This window comes from Halichoeres trimaculatus, unplaced genomic scaffold (assembly GCF_033239565.1).
Source record: "Halichoeres trimaculatus isolate MK-OKI-2021-1 unplaced genomic scaffold, fHalTri1.1 fHalTri1_scaffold_4, whole genome shotgun sequence".
NCBI lineage: Eukaryota > Metazoa > Chordata > Actinopteri > Labriformes > Labridae > Halichoeres > Halichoeres trimaculatus.
The window spans coordinates 21094844-21115067 of NW_027437182.1; the positions used below are offsets into that span (position 1 = coordinate 21094844).

Below are 20224 nucleotides of genomic sequence, written 5' to 3' on the forward strand. Positions count from 1 at the left end.
TGTAACGCAATCACAATGTTTAAAAAGGTAGGTTGGCATTTTTTCATTTCATACAGTATTTTTTAAAAATTATAAACTTTTTTAGCAGTAATCTTCAGACAAAGTATGTTTTATGCTGTAAAAACCTGCAAGTTGCTTGTTTACCCTGAAAAATGACATTTTGCAAAGCGTTTCTTTTTTTTATTATTATTATTATTCAAAATGTTCTGACATTTTAATTAATGTCACTAACCATCATCTCATTTTGAAATAAGATATCTTAGACTAATACAAAGGAGTACTTGTTCTGATGAATGTCTCCCCAGATTGAGTTTCAGGCTTTTAATGATTTTGTTGACTACAACACATGTACAAGTTAAAACAAGCCTCAGCTCCATTTCCTAGCTTGTCTTCCATGCTCATCCATCTTAGCCTCTCTACATGTTCAACTTTAAAATGCTTCTGAATACACAGACACACACACACACACACACACACACACACATGCTTCATCAGCTAAAACAGGCTCATCCAACAGTTGGGTAGAATCGTGTGGCTCATAAATGGGTGTGTGCAAACGTAGACAAATATTATCAAGCTTGGTAACAGTATTGTGTTTCTCCCTGTAATTGTGTCTCCATGCCCTCTGCTATTTTCCAGTAGACACAAACAAACATAAGCAAAACTTTGTTTCAGCAGCAGTTAAGAGGTGTGACTGAGGGCATCCGGGGTCTGCAATCAGAACAAACAAAACACTGTCGCACAGAAGAATTAAGTTTTTGTTGATCAAAATAATATTCTCTCTATCGGCAAAATAAACTAATTTTAACTTTGTTTTTTAGCACAATTTCTGGTTAGATGGTTACACAACTTCACTGCAGACTAGCAGAAATTTCTGCTCTTCTGGACTTATCTGTGTCTGCAGCAGAGCATTGGAGAAGCAAGCTAAACTCCCACACTGGCAAGGTACTGAGAGGAAACAGGGTGAGACAGGGGAGTGACATGTGAGAAAAGCTGGATTTGAACCAGTGTCACTTACTCAGGAGCTAGCCTCACATTATGCAGAACTGAAGTTCAAGGCCATACTGGTGCTGCACAGCCAGTGTTTTAGCCCAGTTCAGCACCAGTGATGTTGGCCGCATTACAAATACTCTAATACGCTAATATGACCCCTTTTTAAGTGGTAGACCAACGTTCTACTACTTCAAAACCAGTAATCAGATTAGTATTACTAATCCACGTCACTGTGCGTTACTATTCTTTTTTCCAGGGTTCAAAAGACATATTTGCTTCTTTCTTGCATTTCAGGGAGTGATGGAAGTCACAAGTTTGACAAGTCATGTTTTTAGCATGACTACAGCTTTGTTGTAGTACATATGGCCATGAATGTTTGACAGGTTGTTTGACTTATACCTAGGACAAAGTTGAGTCCTGTCTATCGATGCAATTCCCTCAGATCTATGAGCTGAACCCTCATACCTGGAATGAGGTACGTGCTGACAAGCAGGGGTGGCTCCAAGCTTTTTAGACTTGGGTGGCCCAACCAGGGCACTGGGAATTATGTGAGCCCACAAGCCAGTACCATTTATTTTTGCTTAGTTATAGAAACAGGATCAACAGGCCAGAGCTTTAACAAAAAATTAAATGAACACATACAACTGACAGAAACCAAAGTAGACCTGAACAAATAGTTTTAAAAAATAATGATTTAAACAAATATATATATATATATATATATATATATATATATATATATATATATATATATATATATATATATATATATATATATATATATATATATATATATATAAAATGTAATAAAGAAGTATATAGATTACGGGTGAGGTATTTCACAATTACCAATAACTTCTGCCTGTTCTCTATAGCAAAGCACGTAGACTTGCATTATTATTCATTACAGCCGCAATTGCACAGTCAGGCAACTTGGGTTGGTTAGGGCTGCTGAACGTAACTTAAAAAGTCACTTGTGATTTAACTTAAACTTTAAGTTTTTGGAATCAAGTAATCAGTAAAGTAACTTTATTACTTTTCAAAAGAGTAATCAGATTACTTTTTCAAGGTAACTATGGTAATACTGTTTATCACCCAGCTCTCCTATTTCTAACGTGGCTTTCTGAAATACCAGGTTCTAATTATTAAAACCCCATCACAGTGATCAAATTTGAGTGGTAATGGAAAAACCAGGGACAGCTTGATCGCACATGTTACATCAAATCCATCTGCAGGAAGGAATCAGCACACTTTCACCTGTTGACACAGAGGTGAAAAACTGAATTGTAGAATAGCATTGATTACGAGCATGGAAGATGTTTGTGGTGATAATCCCTAACTTATTGTGAGGGCAAAAATTTTTAGTAATGTTTTAACACACAAGGAGCTGAATACGAGAGGGATTGAGTTTCTCCCATGAAAGAAAAATATAAGGTGGAACTAAGGTGAAACACTGTGCACTGCTTTCTCAGCGTCCTCATGCCAGCAAATGATGATCAATAAGACAAGACCAAAACAGCTTGACATTTTGTTCTTTGATGCTCATAATAAGAGTACAGTATATGGATAAAATTCAACACATTGTTTGCTTGAAAGACAATGATAGAATTGATTTAGGGGAATGTCTGATATCATGTTTGTCTGAAACTTGAGATATTTTTGCCTCTTTTAACTTTTTTACTGGAATATTCTTCAGGTTTTTACTTTCTTTTTGTTCTGCCTAATTATAGCTGAAAGCTCAATTTATCTGCCTATTTTCCCTTTGACACCACACTTGAGTATGATATGAAAACAAAGCTTTGTGTAATTAGTTTGAAGTCCAGGAGGCTCTTTCCTACTTCTCAAAACACAGTCCAAAAAAGAAAATGCGGTAACCTTCAACAATCAAGGACTTCTATAACTCTGTTGGCTTCTGCACTTTTCCATGCAGTGGTCTGCTGTGAAGCAGGGAGTACAAAGAGGGGCAGGAAGAGACTGAACACAATGATCAGGAGGGCCAGTGCTCCTGGATTGCTCCTTAGACTGCCTAGAGGAGGTGGGTGAGGGGACGATACTAGCATTAATATAGCATATCATAACAAACCTGGACTCAAATCTTACGCCATCCAATATGAAAAAAAATACAGGCCTTTTTTGTACATCACCTTAGAACTAATTGTTCATTGCTGATTTTTGTACTGATTTTTGTACTGATTTTGTTCTTGTATAAATAGAGTTATTATTTTTTCTGAAGTTCCTTTTCTTTTTGTTATATCTTAATTATTACATTTTTGCACTTTGGTTGACATGAGCTGCTGTGGCACTAAATTTTCCACAATATGGGATTAACAGAGACAATTTTATTCTACTCTATTCTATTCAAACTACAGGTTCTGACCAAAAAGATGAGGTCATGCATACAAGTCACTGACCTCAGTTTCCTCTGAAAGTCTGAGCTCAGCCTAAAACCCCGATTTCATTCCAGTTTCTATCAGTCCAGTTTGGTTCAGGTTGGACTGGTAAAGCCTGATCCTGTTTGTGTTTCCACAGCCGTGCCCCCTCTTGATAGGCAGCGTTTAAGCTGGATGATGATAGCTGCTCAGCTACGTAATTGCATGATGGCATCGCAGCATGACACAGTGTACCCCGCTAATAGAGCTGGTCGAGCTGGTTTGGACACTTTACAAGAATGTCTCCTGGACAATTCCCTTTAAAGATGTTCCAAGCATGTCTAACAAGGTTGACCCAGAACTTCTTGATTGATCATGAATCTATCCTGGTCTGGGAACGCCTCTGGATTCCCCAAAAGGAACTGGAAATAATGTCTCCACAATCTTACCCTGAATAAACATGAAAACATGGAATGAAACAGCCAGGCTTTGTTGTCAGAAATAATGTTCTGGCTCAAGGAAAATAAACAACTTTTACCTTTCGGGGCATTATCTCTGTCAGGAAATTTGCATAACTCCTTACAAATTAAGCGTGTTTCCTGCGTCATGTAAAACATTCAAAATTTCCTGAATGATGAGCAATGAATGAGTTTCAAACTGATAAAAAAAAAAAAAATCTGGTTTGCAGCAGCTCAGCTCACAGCCCCTCTGTCTGCCAAAGTGAACAGCTTTTAAGGGCTTTGACAGTTTATTTTATTTTTAAGTTGAAACTTATTTTTTGATGAATAAAGTCAAAAAGAAGAAGTCAAAGAAATGACGCTGTTAAAAAAAGAGGAAAAGCAGAAAACTGTCAGCTGAAAACGCAACTTCACATCAGAAATACTGCAGGGCTCTGAAGATCAACTTTTGTCCCACCAGTTCTAAACAGTTACTTCTTTTAGTATAAGCTCACCAAAAATCACCTACTGGTGCCTGAACAGAATGGAGCCAAATGCTGACTTTAACTAACTTTAGGTCAGCTGAACCTAGACAAAGAGGTTGAGTCGAGACAGGCATTTAGCCACCAGGCAAACAGCCTTAGCGTGCCCACCTGTCAGTCAAACCAGCCGCACCCTTCATTAACCTGTGGCCATATCTGAAAAAAAGATGACTAATAAAAAATTCAACTCATGGTATGAATGGAGACGTGGGCAAAATCAGTTGAGTTGAACCAAACCGTGTTGTACCGTGTGCTGTTGTGTCATTTCACACCTGTTGTATCTTATGGTATCATATCCAGTTGTGTTGTTTCCTTTCTTATCATATCCTACCAAAAAATCTTATCCTAAAAAAATATATTGAATCATATTGAATGGTACTTTATCTTACCATGTCACACCTTGCACCATTTCTTACAGTTTCACATGGATGCTATTACAATGGTGGCCAAAATTATTACAACACCTGACAGATCTGAAATTTTGACCTTTTTTCGCCTCCAAAGCATGGTTGCGAAATGTGCAGATGGTTACTCTTCTGCAGACCTCTGTTGTAACCAGTGGTTATTTGAGTTACTGTTGCCTTTCTATCAGCTCCATCCAGTCTGTCCATTCTCCTCTGACCTCTGGCATCAACAAGGCATTATGGCCCACAGAACTGCCGCTCACTGGATATTTTCTCTTTCTGGGACCATGCCCTGTGAACCCGAGAAATGGTTGCGGGTTAAAATCCCAGTAGATCAGCAGTTTCTGAAATACTCAGACCAGCCCGTCTGGCACCAATAACCATGCTACATTCAAAGTCTCTTACATCACCTTTCTTCCCTATTCTGATGCTCAGTTTGAACTGCAGCAGATAGTCTTGACCATATCTACATGCCTAAACGCAGAAAGTTGCTGCCATGTGATTGGGAATTTGATTAGACATTACATATGAATGTACTGTGCAAGTATGCATTTCGTATTAAGCTATTCTTGGGAACCTGACAGAGCCAGAATGAAACATGCAGCTGTGTGATTGTCAGAGCAGTGATCGAGACAGGTCCTCATCTGTCTTGCAAAGCTAGAAGTGAATTCTGAGTGAACCTGTGTGGAGTTTAAGAACTGCTGTGTTGCTGATTGGGTTCATTTCTAACTGAACAATTACATATTTGGCCTCAGTGTATCCATTAATGTGTGTTCAAAGACAGTAACATGAGTTAAAACTGAAATATTTGGGAAAGTCTCGGGGGCTCTGCATTACCTCCAAAGACCCCCTGTTGAAAACCTCTGATTTAGAGCATCATGATGACTTAGTGGATGTTTCATCTGTTTTTATTTGTATTTAATGGTCAATTCAACAAAATCAGTTGGAATCTCTTAAACAGCAATCAAATCTGCCACCAAACCAATTCAGTCAAGTGGAGCTGGTTAGGACTGTACCAAACACTATCCTGTCATGTCAATGCCATTTATCTAATTTTACCATATCCTATTGTATCGAAAAATGTCAATGTACGCTCTCTTATTACACCCTATGATGTTGTTCAGCTTCCCTGCTTTCGTGATTGTGTTACCTTGCAACAATAACACATTTTTTTCTAAAAACTGATTAAAAAAATCTGCTTGTTGGTTTATTTCACAACAGGCTGTATTTTTCACAGGTTTCTCAGACAGGAATCCTGTTGGATTATCCCAGAAGACATTTGTGTGAATGGAAAATTGATAGTTGATGGTTGTTTTACTGGGGTTAATGGCTGGAGGAAGTTAAATTAGATATTTGGTTTCAGTGTTTGAGCCATTACAGCCTTGACAGAGGTCTGTGGTGCTCATGTTAGGAGGAATGATTCTGCAAGATATTAAATGACACACAGAATATGGTCAGGTCTTGAGGATACAGTCTGTACCTCTGATGGTGCATCAGCACATTTACAACAAGCTTGTTTCCGTTTCTTTTATAGTTATAGCTGTTATGGGGATGACTGTAGAGATAGCAGAGCTTCTTTGTTTAAACTGCTGTGGGGAATTTTTATTTCAGATGGGAAAAGTCAAACATTAATCTTTTACCGAAACAGCCTGCAGGTGTTCTGTGCAGAGCTGAGGCTGGTTTGGGTGTTGTTTTAGCCACAGTTTCAGAGCAGTGACTGACTTTCCTCTCTAAAGTTTGAGCATCACATTTCATTCATTTGTCAGAGATGGTTCTCAGTGACATTTAAGGCCTCAGGTTAAAAAATTCCACAGGAGAAACATTTGTTGTCATTTGTTGAGCTGTCGTGGTCATGCCAAGTATCACATCAGTCAGAGTCTGTGATCAGTTCAGGCCCTGCTTAGGGGTGGGGGGTGGGGGGGGGGGGGGTTCATGGGCCGCGCTTCAAATTTGATTGGCCACCTCAGGTACCAATCTGAAAACCCATAACTATGATTGGTCCTTTGCCCTGTCAGAGGTGAGGAGATGTGTTAAAAATCATCTGTATGACATTACCAGCACCAATATAGGTTATTTCTGAATTGCCCCCCCCATCAAGTTGAGTAGATTGATTTAAAGCATGTCAAAGTCTCTATGACAACACCACTCCAGCTGAGGAGGCTTAGGTGAGAAGAGAGATCTATGTTTTTCTCTGCTGAAAACGATTTCTGTGATTAATTCTGTAGTGATGGTGGACACAGGAGCCTAACTGTCAGACAGGAAAAGGACAGAAGAGCAGACGAAAGTTTTCATGCAGCAGTTATTCTGCAGTGGTCTGTTCAAACTTGAGAGTCTATCAATAAAATGAAGAGGGAGGTTGCGTTAGCTCTGCTTGGTAGATGACTTGCAGGACATGACCAGGATTCACTAACGTTACACATTACAGACATGTCTCAGCGGCACTGAGCTGTCAGTAGCACTAAAAATATAAAATACTAAACTGGTACCAACTTGTGCTTGTTTGTTTTCACATTTCAAACTGTAGCACTCTGTAACTGTTGATAAATACCTTACCTCACATTTTATCTGGTAAAATTTGTATTAGAAGAAGAAAATTTATACCAATCTGACCTCCATTCATTTCCAAAACAAACACGCACCCTGTTAAAAGTCACGTCTTTATTACAGCGGACAAACAGGTGGCGATTCAGTCCAATTATAATAGATCTTCCTCACGGCATCTTTAAATAAGACTCACATTTTAGAATACCTTGAATACCTATTCATGTTACATAGGTGGCAAAAATCTGGTTTGGTAATGTTGCCTGCAAATGTATTTTAGACCACAAGACACTTTGCTACAATGACATTGTTCTGGGTTATGAAGCATTAAAGGAACAGACCTCAAGAAACAACAGTTAAAACAAACAGTGTATTTACATTCTGCACTAGTGGATCTGCAAAAAATGCAAAAAATGAATGGGGGTGAGACCAAAAAAATAATTGAGTGAGCAAACTTAAGTTAAGTTGGAATGGTGCCATGATTATATACATATATGCATATATATGCTTCCAGTGCTCAAGTTTCACGCAGACTCTCAGAGAACTGCAGGTTTTAGTATTCCTACCGTGGGCCTTATATTTTATAGACCAAGGGTCACTGCACAGTGAGTTCAAGGTTAAAATGCAACAAGAAGCAGTGGTGCTAGGGGTTACAGATTTGATAGGAAACTGAAATTGGATCCATGCCATTTTAGTGTACACTAAATCACCCGTAGGGGATACTGTCACAGACAAGACAAGTCTCAGAATTGCAGTCCCAGAAATGCAGTTCAAAATAAGCAGCGTCCAGGTCTGCAGACAGATACTATGCAGTTAGACACTTATTTGCAAAATCTAGACCCACCCGCAGTAATTAGCATAAAGGAGTCAACAAACACTCAACAGGTCTCAACAATAAGCAGTATGTAAATCATGAAGCCTGAATAGGAACACATTGGTTGAAAAAGATTATACCTTTAGATGAATGAGAATGTGTTAACATTTTCTTTTTAATCTGATCACACATTTAGATCTAAAAGGCATCTAAAGGGACACTCACTATCATGCATGGAGCATGGGTGGGTATGGGAAAGTCAAACTTCTCTGATTTAAAAATTCATCCCCCTCTGGTTGTTTTCTTCTGTCTGGCTCCAGTGTTCTTCCCTATCACTGACACTACTTGGAGCCTGTGGAAGTGGTTGTGTAATATTTTCATTTTCTCCTGCGGGATTTCTGTAATGCTGCCTTGGATTCAGGCAGATTGAAAATGGCCAACCTATCCATACAAAAATTATAAACACTGTCTCCTGAGGCCATATGGCTTGTGCAATAGCCACATGATCTTATCCTCTTACCTCTCACTGTAACTGTGCTGGGCTATGTGTTGCTTATGATTTCATATCTTTCTGTGTTTACATACAGATTGTTGTTTGTTTTATAACTTTTATCAGGGCTATCAGGATGACATACTCATTTCATTTAATTAAACTTTGGAAAAATAATTGGCTGAATAAATCAACAGATTAATCTAGGTTTGACATCCCTGATCCCACACAATCAACTCCTGCAGCTGTGCAAACTTTTTTTTTTTTAAATACCTGCAATAAATCTAATCAGCTTTTTATTTAAATGATTGTATACACCTGAGAGAAGAATATTATCTGAGCTGATAACTAATCTGCTCCCTGTCTTTATCACACCTTTAACAGTCACTTCTGTACTAAGTGACAGACTGACAGTGTTGACAGATGTATTAACTGCAGAACTACAAAACCTGAAGTTCCTCTTCCATCCACTGAGGCAGTCTCAAACACTCACCCTTAACACCTAACCTTAAAGGGACAGTTCAGTTTTTTTGCAGTGGGGTTGTATGAGCTCTATGTGACCACTAAGGACATTAGATACAGTAGAAAGTTGTCTCCTCTCCCTCAGTAAGACACAAACTGTAATCGATGGTGACGAGGAGATAGACGCTAACGGGAAAAACCGTACCAAATTCAAAGGCTATTTTCTCTGCCTACAAGAACTAAAATCAAAAAGTAATACCACAGTTTAAAAGTACGCTACATAAAATATTTTTTAAGTGCATTAAGTCTTCGGAAATATAAACATGTATCCGGACCCAACTAACTGGTCATGTGTCCTTCCGCGCAGCGCTAGTGCGCTCCGTCCCCCCTCCTCCTATCAGCTGTAGGGAATGTAAATAAGCTATGCTTCGGGCACCGGTTGTAGCCTCGTGTAAGTTTGATCAAGTATCGTGTTCTTCTGTTTGTACCCTAAGGATTGTGAGGCAGCATAGGAAATTCAAAATGAGTGACTATGACAGCGACGATGAAGTTCCATTCACTTTGGAACCAGAAGGATACCTGTATGAACCGGAGCACACAGAAGAAGAGCTGCTACAGATGGAGACTGAAAGGAATACAGAGGAAACATCCATGGACACTGGACATCAAGACAGAGTTGGAAATACTCAGTGGTGTAAATATCTGAGCTGTGACTCAATGCCCACAGATGCTGAGTGTTAGTGCTGTCACGAGTGGAACTTGGTTACAGACACTCTTCAAGATTTGTCTGAAGACCAAGGTTATAATAGTTAATTAAAACGAAACTAAAAAGGAAAACTAAAATTTAAAATACATTGCAGTTAACTCAAACTAATAAAAACTAGAAAAGAAAACAAAAAGGATAAGTAAACTAAAACTGTATCTTGTGTTCACAAAACTAACTGAAACTAACTAAAATTAAAGACAAAATTCTCTTAGTTAAAGTTTTTAATGATATCAAAAGCCTTTAGGATTTAAATTAATACAACACATTTTCCCAACCAATTTTACGACAGTTTTCGGCAGTTGTCAGCTCCGTATGGCACCATCACAGTGACGTACTGGGACATGCTTGTTTACTGCACTGACTGGCTGTGCGCTGTGCTGCGACGAAACGTAGTGGAGCAATGAATCAGAGCATCTGTAACAGTTTAATTTCATGTGAGTCTGACTTTATTGTTACAGAGTCCAAGTTTCTAATTATTAAAGCTCATATTAAATTATTTTATATAATTTATGTGTTTATTATTTTTATTTAATTCATGTTAACATTATTTTATATGATTAATGTTTGTATTTTTATATTAAGTTTATATTATTTTCTTGTGTTTAAGGCAGCAGCCAACAGTTCAGTATCAGCATTGACTGAGCAGTGAGCACTATGTTGAACTGGAAAATAAACTGTATTACAAAATATTTACGCTGACCTTTTTGAATCCTGCACCTGGTTAATAAGGTATGAAAAAACTACACTAAAACTAAGCCTTGTTGCAAAAATTAAAACTAAATAAAAACTAGAATGCCCGCTCCAAAACTAATTAAAACTAAACTGTAATGGAAAATAAAATGTCAAAACTAACTAAAACTAAACTATAATGGAAAAAAAATGTCAAAACTAACTGAAACTTAACTATAATGACGAATCCAAAACTATTTTAACCTTGCTGAGGACACTGCTGGCTCTCAAGCTGTCTGTATAACTCATCACACAGATTTCCCTGCTCTTCTGAATTCTGGAGCGTCCTGTAACAGCAACAACAACAACAACAGTCATGGCAGCAGTAACACTCAGCATCTTGATGCTGCGCAGAAGGATACATGACCAGTTAGTTAGGTCCGGATAAATGTTTATATTTCCGAAGACTTAATGCACTTAGAAAATATTTTATGTAGCGTACTCTTAAAATGTTAATAACGGTTAACTGGTATTACTTTTTGATTTTAGTTCTTGTAGGCAGAGAAAATAGCCTTTGAATCTGGTACGGTATTTCCCTGTTGGCGCCTATTTCCTCGTCACCATCAATGACAGTCTGTGTCTTACTGAGGGAGAGGAGACAACTTTCTACTGTATCTGCAAGAGACCTTAGTGGTCACATAGAGCTCATACAACCCCACTTCAAAAAAACTGAACTATCCCTTTAAGGCAGACATTGAAATTCAGCCATTGTCTCCCAATCAGAAGGTCAGTGTCTATTACTGCTCCTGCAGTCACACAACAAAGTTGGTCAGTGGGGTGGAGAGGAGTATGATAATGTGTAAAACTGATGGTCCCTTACCATAACAGTCTATGCTATCATGGGTGAGTGAAAGAGACTAGAAGTGCAAAGTTATTTTATGAACAAAAAATGAGTTCACACAACATTTACTTTTCATAATTCTGAGTATATAGAACTAAAAAGACTTTAAGTTACATTGGAATAACAAATTATCTCAACAAAAACTGATTGGATCTAATGCAAGATTTTTAGTTGGTCTCAAAACTCAAAAACCCAGTGCAGATGGTTGCATTGAAGTTTTGAGTTTACACAAATTTTTGGTCTTTACAGTCAAGTGTTACTGCAGTTATTTTGAGCACTGCCACACAGGACTTCATATTTATAGGCCTGAAGTTGCTGCTTGGGCAAGACCTAATGCAAGGCTTTTTATGCGCAATTATTCATCCAAATAATAATGAATTGTGTTGAGTCTGTTTCAGAGCCTCCCGGACTTTAAATCGTGACTATCAAACATGTTTTTATGATTGTGCTTATGATGAAATATCTTCAACTACCAATGAGAGGAGCAGTTTGGGGAGTATCACCAGCATGTTGAACACGCTAACACTCTTCATTGCTTGTTTTTTACTGCATGACAGAGGACACGCCGAGACAGGCAGCTGACAAAGACCATCGTCCCTTATGTCAGTTTATCTTCTGAAATCATGTTTAATCATGGGTGTTTCTGTGAGAGTGTGTGGTCTGGCGGTGTCATGTAGTCTACTGTTGTGTGTGTTCATGGGACTGTGCTGGTAAAAATCAGTTGGATCTGTCTTTGCGTGTGTGGTCTCCCATGGTTTTGAAATCAGATCTAAAAGTCGTCTGGTGTGTCAGGACTTCAAATCAAGACGTCTGTCTCCTTTGAAAAAACTCATAAAAGTCAGTGAGTGAAACTAAAGCACAAAGGAGACAGAAAAGTAATCTCTGTCTTGAAGTGTCAACAAAATTTGAATTGTAGAGGTTCCTCAAAATCCATGCAGAGCCGTTGGATTGGACTGCATTATTGGACTGCCTGTTGCATGGGCAGTCATTATTGTAAGTCTGTGTGTGGTTCACAAAGTCGCACACTAGTAGCACTTTCAGATACTGCCTCATCTGACTGGTTTGGAGCAGCTGATAAATGGACCAGTACTTGTTTGGCGCTCTTGTCTTTCTGACCACTCAAAGTGCTTCACACTCCTGGTCTCATTCATAACATTAACACATCGATAGAGGGAGTTCAGTGTTTTTTTTTTTTTTGTTTGTTTGTTTTTTTTTTTATCCAACTCATCCATACCATTCAAACACCACCACCACCCAGCAGTGGGAGCAATTTTGGTTCAGTATCTCGCTGAAGGATACTTTGGCGTGTGACTGAAGTAGCTGGAATTGAACCCTCAACCCTCTGATCTAGAGATGACGACGACTCCACAAATCAGTCCAAGGCCAGTTCTTTTGTTGCCCATACATTGCAGAACGAGTCATAGTCAGGCGACATTCGCGCTTTAAGGTCAGTTGTGGAGCACCAGTTGGCTCCCTTTAAGGCTGCTTTCTCCACAGATCCCTCCCCTCTGATTGGTCAGCCCTCTGGAGGCCTGTTTTGTCAGAGCTATGACTGACCTCAAAACTTAAGCAAGTCGAGTCACATGAGAAAAAGGTCAGTTCTAAAATTGAATGAGCTCTTCATGAGGGGAAGATCTCAGGCTGTTTTCAGGATTGTCCGTTTTTGATTAGTTCAGGATTTCTGCAATAAATGGATACGTAGCATTTTAAAAAATCTTTACTTTATTCCCATAGTTAAAGTTTAGATAGAGAGTAAATCTTCACGGTGGTGCTTCTCAGTCATGTTCTTCTGTTACTTGTCATCCCTAACCCTCCGATCCCCTCCTGCATCTTCCCGGCTGTTCTTTCCCATAAAGAGGGGGAAGAATGCTTAAGAAAAAACACAGGAATCACTCAAAAATTGGCTTAGCATTGGCCTCAGTTAGCACAGTGAAATTGGAGCAATTTAATCTCTGCCTGGTCTGTTTTTGGATCTCTTGTGTAGCCGCTTTATTTTTTGGATTGGATATGCTTTGATTTTGATCTTGTCCTTGAGTCTGGATAATTTTAGGGATAATTAACTGAAAATCTCTCCAGCAACTCAGTGTCTTTCTACTCCTCCGCCACCAGCCTCCAAGCCTGCTCATTGTACCTACAGACCCTAAAAGTAGTCTGGGAAGTTGAGCCTTCAGTTTTCAGGCTACTCTCCTCTGGAGTCATTTACTGGCCGTGGTCCAGGAGGGCAGACTCTCTGCTTTTGAGAGTGAGCTTAAAACTTTACTTTTTGGATAAAGTTTAAAGTCAAAGCTAAACATCTATTATTTTTTACCATGTTTCCCTCTCATGGTCATATGGGGGGGTCCTAGAGGCTAGCCCATCTGTCAGTGGGCCAGAGGCAGGTTACGTACTGGACAGGTCTCACGTTCACCACAGGGCTAACTTGTAGAGACAGACAACCATTCAAGCACATACTCACGTCAAATTTAAGTCATCAATCAACTTGACATGCATGCTGTAAGAGGAAGTCTGAGAACAGAAGACATTCAAAACATGTGAGTTGTAGAAATATCAACGCTGTAGGGTTAGAATAAAGAAAATGTACGCTGAGACTCAAACTATGTTTTACAGCAGGCTGTAACCATGGCCATTTCTGGTGTAAAAAAAAAGTGACCTTTGTGTGGAGTTTATGGTTGACAGCCTCTAGTGGGCGCTTAAGGAACTGCAGTTTCCCTGCACCTACTTATTATTTTTAACCTTTGGAGAAGCCACTTGGTTTTAATTCCCTGCGTTCTGTTTTATTATTAAAGTCTCCAAAAGCTGATCTCAGTCTTCCAAAGGAGATCACTCTGGTAGAGTCTGCTGTATTATTGTGACCCCTCCCTGAATCTGAGGGGCTGTGTCCAGAGCACATTCCTGGAAAAAATGCCATGCATCCTCATCCTCAGGTGGAACTGCTTTGCCTTGTCTCTTCTGAGTAAACGGTTACTTTGACTGAACTAACATGGCTTAAAACCTCAAAACAAATGTTGTGAGTTCAAAGACTGATGAGATATAAAAACATCTAAAAAAAACTTTTTTGTTATTCTTTTTATTACCACAGATGTTTTGTGGGAAAAAAGGAAATCTTCACAATTGCTGTTGAATCAGTTTTGAATTTCAACTATTTCTTTTATCATGGGAATCATTTTTATATCCATCCAAAGTTGCCAATGTCAAAATTTTGGCAAAACTTTTTGCAACATCTGGTAAACATTGAATAAAAAAGAAAAAAATGAAACAACTAGAATTTTCTCTTTTTAGTTATTTGGTAAATAAATAACCATAGGAGACTTGGATTGTCTTGATGAAGGCAGCCTTTTAGTACAAATGGCACAAACAAGTCATGTGCGTGTGTGTTTGGACACTTTGATATATTACGCAGGAAACAAAGTTTATCTGCAGATTTAAATGAGTACATGTCAATTATTTCTTCTAACACTGCAGCATTAGAAGCAGCCCCCGTGGCCGAGCACCAGGCCAGCTGTGGAGCCTGAGAGTGCGTGCCAGGCTTCAAAAAACTGCGATGTGGCATCAGAGGGGCTCGATGACAAAGAGCTCGTTATGTGGTGTTCCAAACTTAATCAAGAGCTTTTATTTCAGTTATAATGACTTCAAGTGTGCTGTAAAAGATCATCCAAAAATGACACATGAAGTGGAACGAAGTTCATAGTTCAAAACAAACACTGGGGGAAATATTCGCCTAATTGTGGGGTGAGTGTGCGTGTGTATTCTGTATTCTCCAAATCTTCCAGAAGATGTCAATTCGTTTCCTCTGGTAGTTGGTTTGAGACAGTGCATAAACAGCAGTGACCGCCTGTATCTCTGGCCTCGGCGCGCGCGCCTGTCTCCTCCCTCTCCTCGTGCACAGAGTGAGTAATAAGCTCCACCAGCGGCTCCTGAAAACATGTTGTTGACGCCTCAGTCAGTCAGTCAGAGGTACCTGCCCTGCCTGCACCGGCCCCTCTGGCGCGCTCCTGGGGAGAAGCATGTTTGCAGAAAGACGACGACTACCGCTGCTGCTGCGAGCTCAACTGGGCATCTGTGCCTTTAAACACTTGTGAGCGCGTCTCCCTCTATCTCTCCGTCAGCCCGCAGTCAACTTCCCTCAACTCCGACGCGCTCTGCGAATACACCAGAGCTTCGTTTATCTTGAATGAACTGGCTCTCCTTCACAGCTAAACCCATGGAATTATAACTATGGACTATTACTGGATACTGCTGTCTGTCTTTCTACAGTTAACCCTCCGTCCAGGTAAGACGTTTGCACTTTGCGCACGTAACTTGTTGCTGCTCCTAAACAAGAGGCTCGATTATCTTTTAATGAGTGCAGACATTCACCTAGCTCCTTTTAGATCAGTAACACAAAGATGATTCATGTTCTCCTGAAGTGAGCGGCTCCACTTGCTCTGCATGGTTTTACTGTGTGTTTCTGCACTTTTTCTTTGTTCGGGGAGGCGGTGCGGTGAGCGCTGCCGACAAGGGAACGTGAAGTCTGTGAAACCTGATGAGGAAAGCGGATACTTCGGCTCATGATGTAGAAGCAGCTTCAATAATTCATATTTAATTCTGAGAACAGCGTGGTGCACATTAACAAAAAAGTAATCACACGGTGGGGGTGAAGTGGGATGCTGGATTAATCAGACTGTAACGGCTCGATGGAGACGCAGGCTCCGCGAGATAAAGACTTAACCGTTAGTATGGAAATGTTGCAACAGCTCCTGATTCCTGGGAAGCATGCAAACGAGCTGTTTGACTTTGTTACTCTTCGGGGGTTGAATATACATTGAAATGTGTGGCTCAAAGTGTTGCATTTTCCTAGAAGTGTGAAGCGGTGTGAGATTTGGCCACATGTTGCAGCTGTTAGATTTTGGCAGCATCTTCAGGCTTCCGGTCCCGGTTCTGCCAGATCTGGGTTGTATTCATTAAAGAAAGAAATTATTTCAAACACATTATGAATCGATTAAACGCTGGTAGCTTTTTTTATTCAGTCCATGCGCGTTTTCATCCACACAGTTTTTGAACTATTGGGGAAACAAGTCTGAGAGGTATTGCAGAGAGAACACAAATTAATGGTCCGGCTTCTCTCAGTGCGTCTGCGGCGCTCAGTGCGCATCAGGTGGACTCAGTATTTTTCTCCATCTGATCGACAGCTTGACCGTCAGTGATGCACCCACCGTGTTGATCTCAGTATGGGGTCTGAACGTGTGCCACATACTCCGGGAAGAGCGCGCGGGCTCGTCATGTGATTGAAACACACACATCGAAGTTTGCCTCGAGCGAGTCAGCAGCCCACAGACCCAATCAACTTTTCTCCTTCTGCTCTGAGATGATATCATCGATAAACACGCACAATTAAATTAGTAGCGCACAGTTGTAAGTCTGACATGTATATTTTTATTATTTTAACGCCTCCTCGTCACGCTGCTTTCCCAATCTTTACGTTAAATTCCACAGTTGTTAGCCAAATATTTACGCATGAGCGCAGAGGCTGAGCAAACAAAGGGGCCAGCAGCATTATTAACAGTCTCTAAATAGACCCATCTTTGTATAATGATACATTGATGTTTGCTGTTCTGTGATTATATGAATTTAAGTGTTTCTAATAGATCCACCACACCCTTCATCACGTCGTCATTGAAGTGCAGACAGGAGATGAGAGAAAAAAATGATCTCATGAGTAAATGTTTTGGGTCATAGTGTTTTTTGTTTTTGTTTTTTTTTTTGTTGGCAGCAGTCAATTTCAGATCCTGTCCCCTAAATCGGGATCATTTGCTGCTCCTAACAAAGAACTTTAAGTAAAAGCAGACACCTGGAGATAAAACTCTTTCATTTCCTCTAACCTGTTTTCTGCTGGTGCCACCGATAAGAGCTTTGGTTGCTCTTCCCCTTTGAAAGCTCGTCCTCCATTTGTTGTTGTTGTTAATATTGAGCTGGGTTTCATGTTGTATGGCTGATTTTCCCTTCTTGAAATTTATTTAGACTCCACAGAGTTTTTAAGCTGAATCTTCCTTAACAGAGCGGACAGGTGCGATCAGGTGTGTTTCTGTTTGTCAAATGCTCAGAATAGCATCCAGAAAACAGAATGAAGTGTTTCTGATGCATGCAAACCTTTAACACCATACCCCAGCTTGGAAGCCAAGACTCTGCAAGAGGTCTGAGGATAAATCTGAGTGGTCACAAGATGATGCTGCCTCTAGGTGTTGCATTTTACCTGAGTGTTACAGGCTGAAAGGGTGAGAACTAAAACACAGTCTTAGGCTGATTTTTACGCAGTCTGTTCAAACTGCAGCTGAAACTTCCCTCAAAGTTCAAAACAACAAAGCTTTACTAGAGATGAAACCTCACTCCAGTGATCAGAACAAAGGGAACACGTTATTTGGATTGTATTTCCTTTTTTTAGTGTTGGAATGAAATAAATGTGGTTTCAGATTCTAAAATGTCAGGATTTTTCTGCCTTCCCTCGTTATTTATGAGGGGTGATGAGGTTTTGGGGTATGGACTGTTGAATGAAGCATGTTGAAGATGTTACGATTGGTGCGTAAGGAATTCGCTACAAGAATTTAGCATTAAATGAATCCCAACAGTCTCTGTCATGATAGATGTTCCTGTGGAGAAAGCCACATATAAATCAAGGCTGACAGTAAGTGTGACACTTTGCCCTGTTTTCCAGAGCTTTATTTTGCTTTCATTTTAGGCAAGTTACTATAAACTCTGCAATCTAAAGAAAAGAGGTCCTGCTTGATTTACCTTTTAGCTGTTCTCACCTCATCAGTCTTGTTTAATAGATATTAAAATGTGCATTGTATCTCTACATACATGTGTTTTTCCACCTCTAAAGCTGCACTGAGTAATCTGAAGTTAGCTTTGAACTAGCTTAGCTTTATCAATCTGCTTTAAAATGGTGTAGAAGCATGAGCGGTAATAACAGACCCCATGCATCAGGTGTGCTCATGCTACGTGAGAAAGCATTTTGATTCTTAACATAAAATCATTTCATTTTCTGAGAAATGATCAGACTCCTGTGACGTGTTTATTCTAAATTTTCATATTTGATGAACTGAAAGTGATTGTGCTGCCTTTGCTTTTCTCAGCTTTTTCTTATCTTATGCTGGAGAAACGATTGATAGATTAGATTTGATTTCAAACTTTCAAGAAGTTTAAAAGAACTTAATTGTGATCATAATTATGCACCATTAATTCCCCCCAAACTCTTGCTTTATACAGTGTAATTTACACAGAAAGCTGAATCTTCATTTTGCAGTTTGTACTGCAACAAAATGAAATCTTATCAAGTGTTTTTTTCTCACTTTTTCAGTAAAAAAAACTGTCGTATAATACTTTCTGTAAGCCACATTCACCTGACCAATCGAGAAAATGTCTTGTTTCAGTTATTTAGAGACAAAAATGGGGTCTGTATTGCTTGTACCAAGTGTTAAAAAATCTGGACTAAGGAAAATGTGCTTGTCAAGTTTCTTGAAACTAAAATAATGTCTTCATACAAGTAACTTTCCTCTTTTGGTCAGGTGACTGTGGCTCATATTAAGTTCAAAAAGACATTTTTATTGAAAATAAAACAAAAACACTCAGATAGGCTTTCAGTTTTTAGCTGTGTGGTATGTACAAATGTAGTGGATTTCTTCCTCTGCTCTCTTACAGGTGACACAAAGCCCACCATCACCCCCGCTGACCCCCACATCGTCGTCATGCTCAGCCGACCCTTTGAGCTGCGCTGTCAGGGCGAGAAAGCGATGCAGTGGCAGCGGGAGGACCGGCTGAGGGTGCGGGGAGAGAAAAAGATTGACGGGATGTCCACCCTGCACATCTCCAGGGCCCAGCCCGTTCACATGGGCCGCTACATCTGCCTGGAGGAGAGCTCTGGGGAGCGGGCCTCCATCTACGTCTATGTGAAAGGTAGCTCCAGGTTCTGGTGTTCTGATGCATTCAGGATCATGTGTCTGCTTCTGGGATAGGGAAAAGGAGAAGTGAGTTTTAGAGAAAGTAGAAACAGACTGCAGAAAGAAGTCTGTTGATGTTTTTCTCTGCAGCGAGATCAGTGTGTGGGTGTGTGCAGAGAAAAGGTGTTTGTTACTTTGCCCCGTAACAGGTACAGTAGATACCGGCTGTTTATCAAGTGCATGACTGAGTTCTACTGTATTTCCTTCTATCTGTGACTCTACATCCCCTTGGACGGCTGCCATTCCTGCAGGCTGATATCATGTGCTGATCACTCACTCCACTATCCACACATGGAGCTCCGAGGCTGCAAACACTAACGACTTTATAGATTAGAGGCTTTGGATGTAGTATTATCAAAAAATATTGACTCTGCTGGGGAAACTTGTGCAGGTAAACAAAGAGAGCTTTGTCCCCGCAGGGTGGATCTCTGTGTTTTGAGAACACAAGCTCGATAACAGAGCCGCCTTTGTTCTTGTTTATTTTGCAAATTTGGACACAAAATTGGTGGAATTATTTGATTTAAAGTTTTAATCCTGAAGATTTGTGTTCTGGCGACACTCGAGCTACCATAGAAACAGCAAGTGTAGTTCAATACTACAGCCCCCAGAGTTCTGCGGACAGAAACAAAACTGAGCAGCAACTGGTGTGTGTGGTAAATGTGCAGCCAAACACTACAGACAAACAAGCATGACACACACACACACACACACACACACACACACACACACTCTCTCTCTGTGCTCCTTGTGTTTCAGGCTCTTGTGTGTGAGTGGGAAAATGTTCAAAGAGGCTGTTATCTGAAATCCAAATGTTTTCAAGAGAGATTTTAAAGCAGTACAAGAAAAAAAAAGTGTGAGCAGAA

The 20224-nt window shown here is 39.9% G+C and overlaps 2 protein-coding genes across 3 annotated transcripts in view; both read left to right on the forward strand.

Moving 5' to 3' along the window:
- The window catches only part of exoc1 (exocyst complex component 1), a 272742-nt gene that overhangs the window by 22270 nt on the left and 230248 nt on the right, over nucleotides 1–20224 (forward strand). The gene's annotated exons all lie outside the window — the stretch shown is intronic.
- kita (KIT proto-oncogene, receptor tyrosine kinase a) overlaps nucleotides 15309–20224 on the forward strand; it is a 41978-nt gene continuing 37062 nt past the window's right edge. For both annotated transcript variants that reach the window (XM_074668400.1, XM_074668402.1), the window contains exons 1-2: nucleotides 15309–15658; nucleotides 19063–19317. In XM_074668400.1, coding sequence (XP_074524501.1) covers nucleotides 15604–15658; nucleotides 19063–19317 — 310 coding nt within the window. In that variant the 5' untranslated portion in view covers nucleotides 15309–15603. The remainder of the gene's footprint in view (nucleotides 15659–19062; nucleotides 19318–20224) is intronic.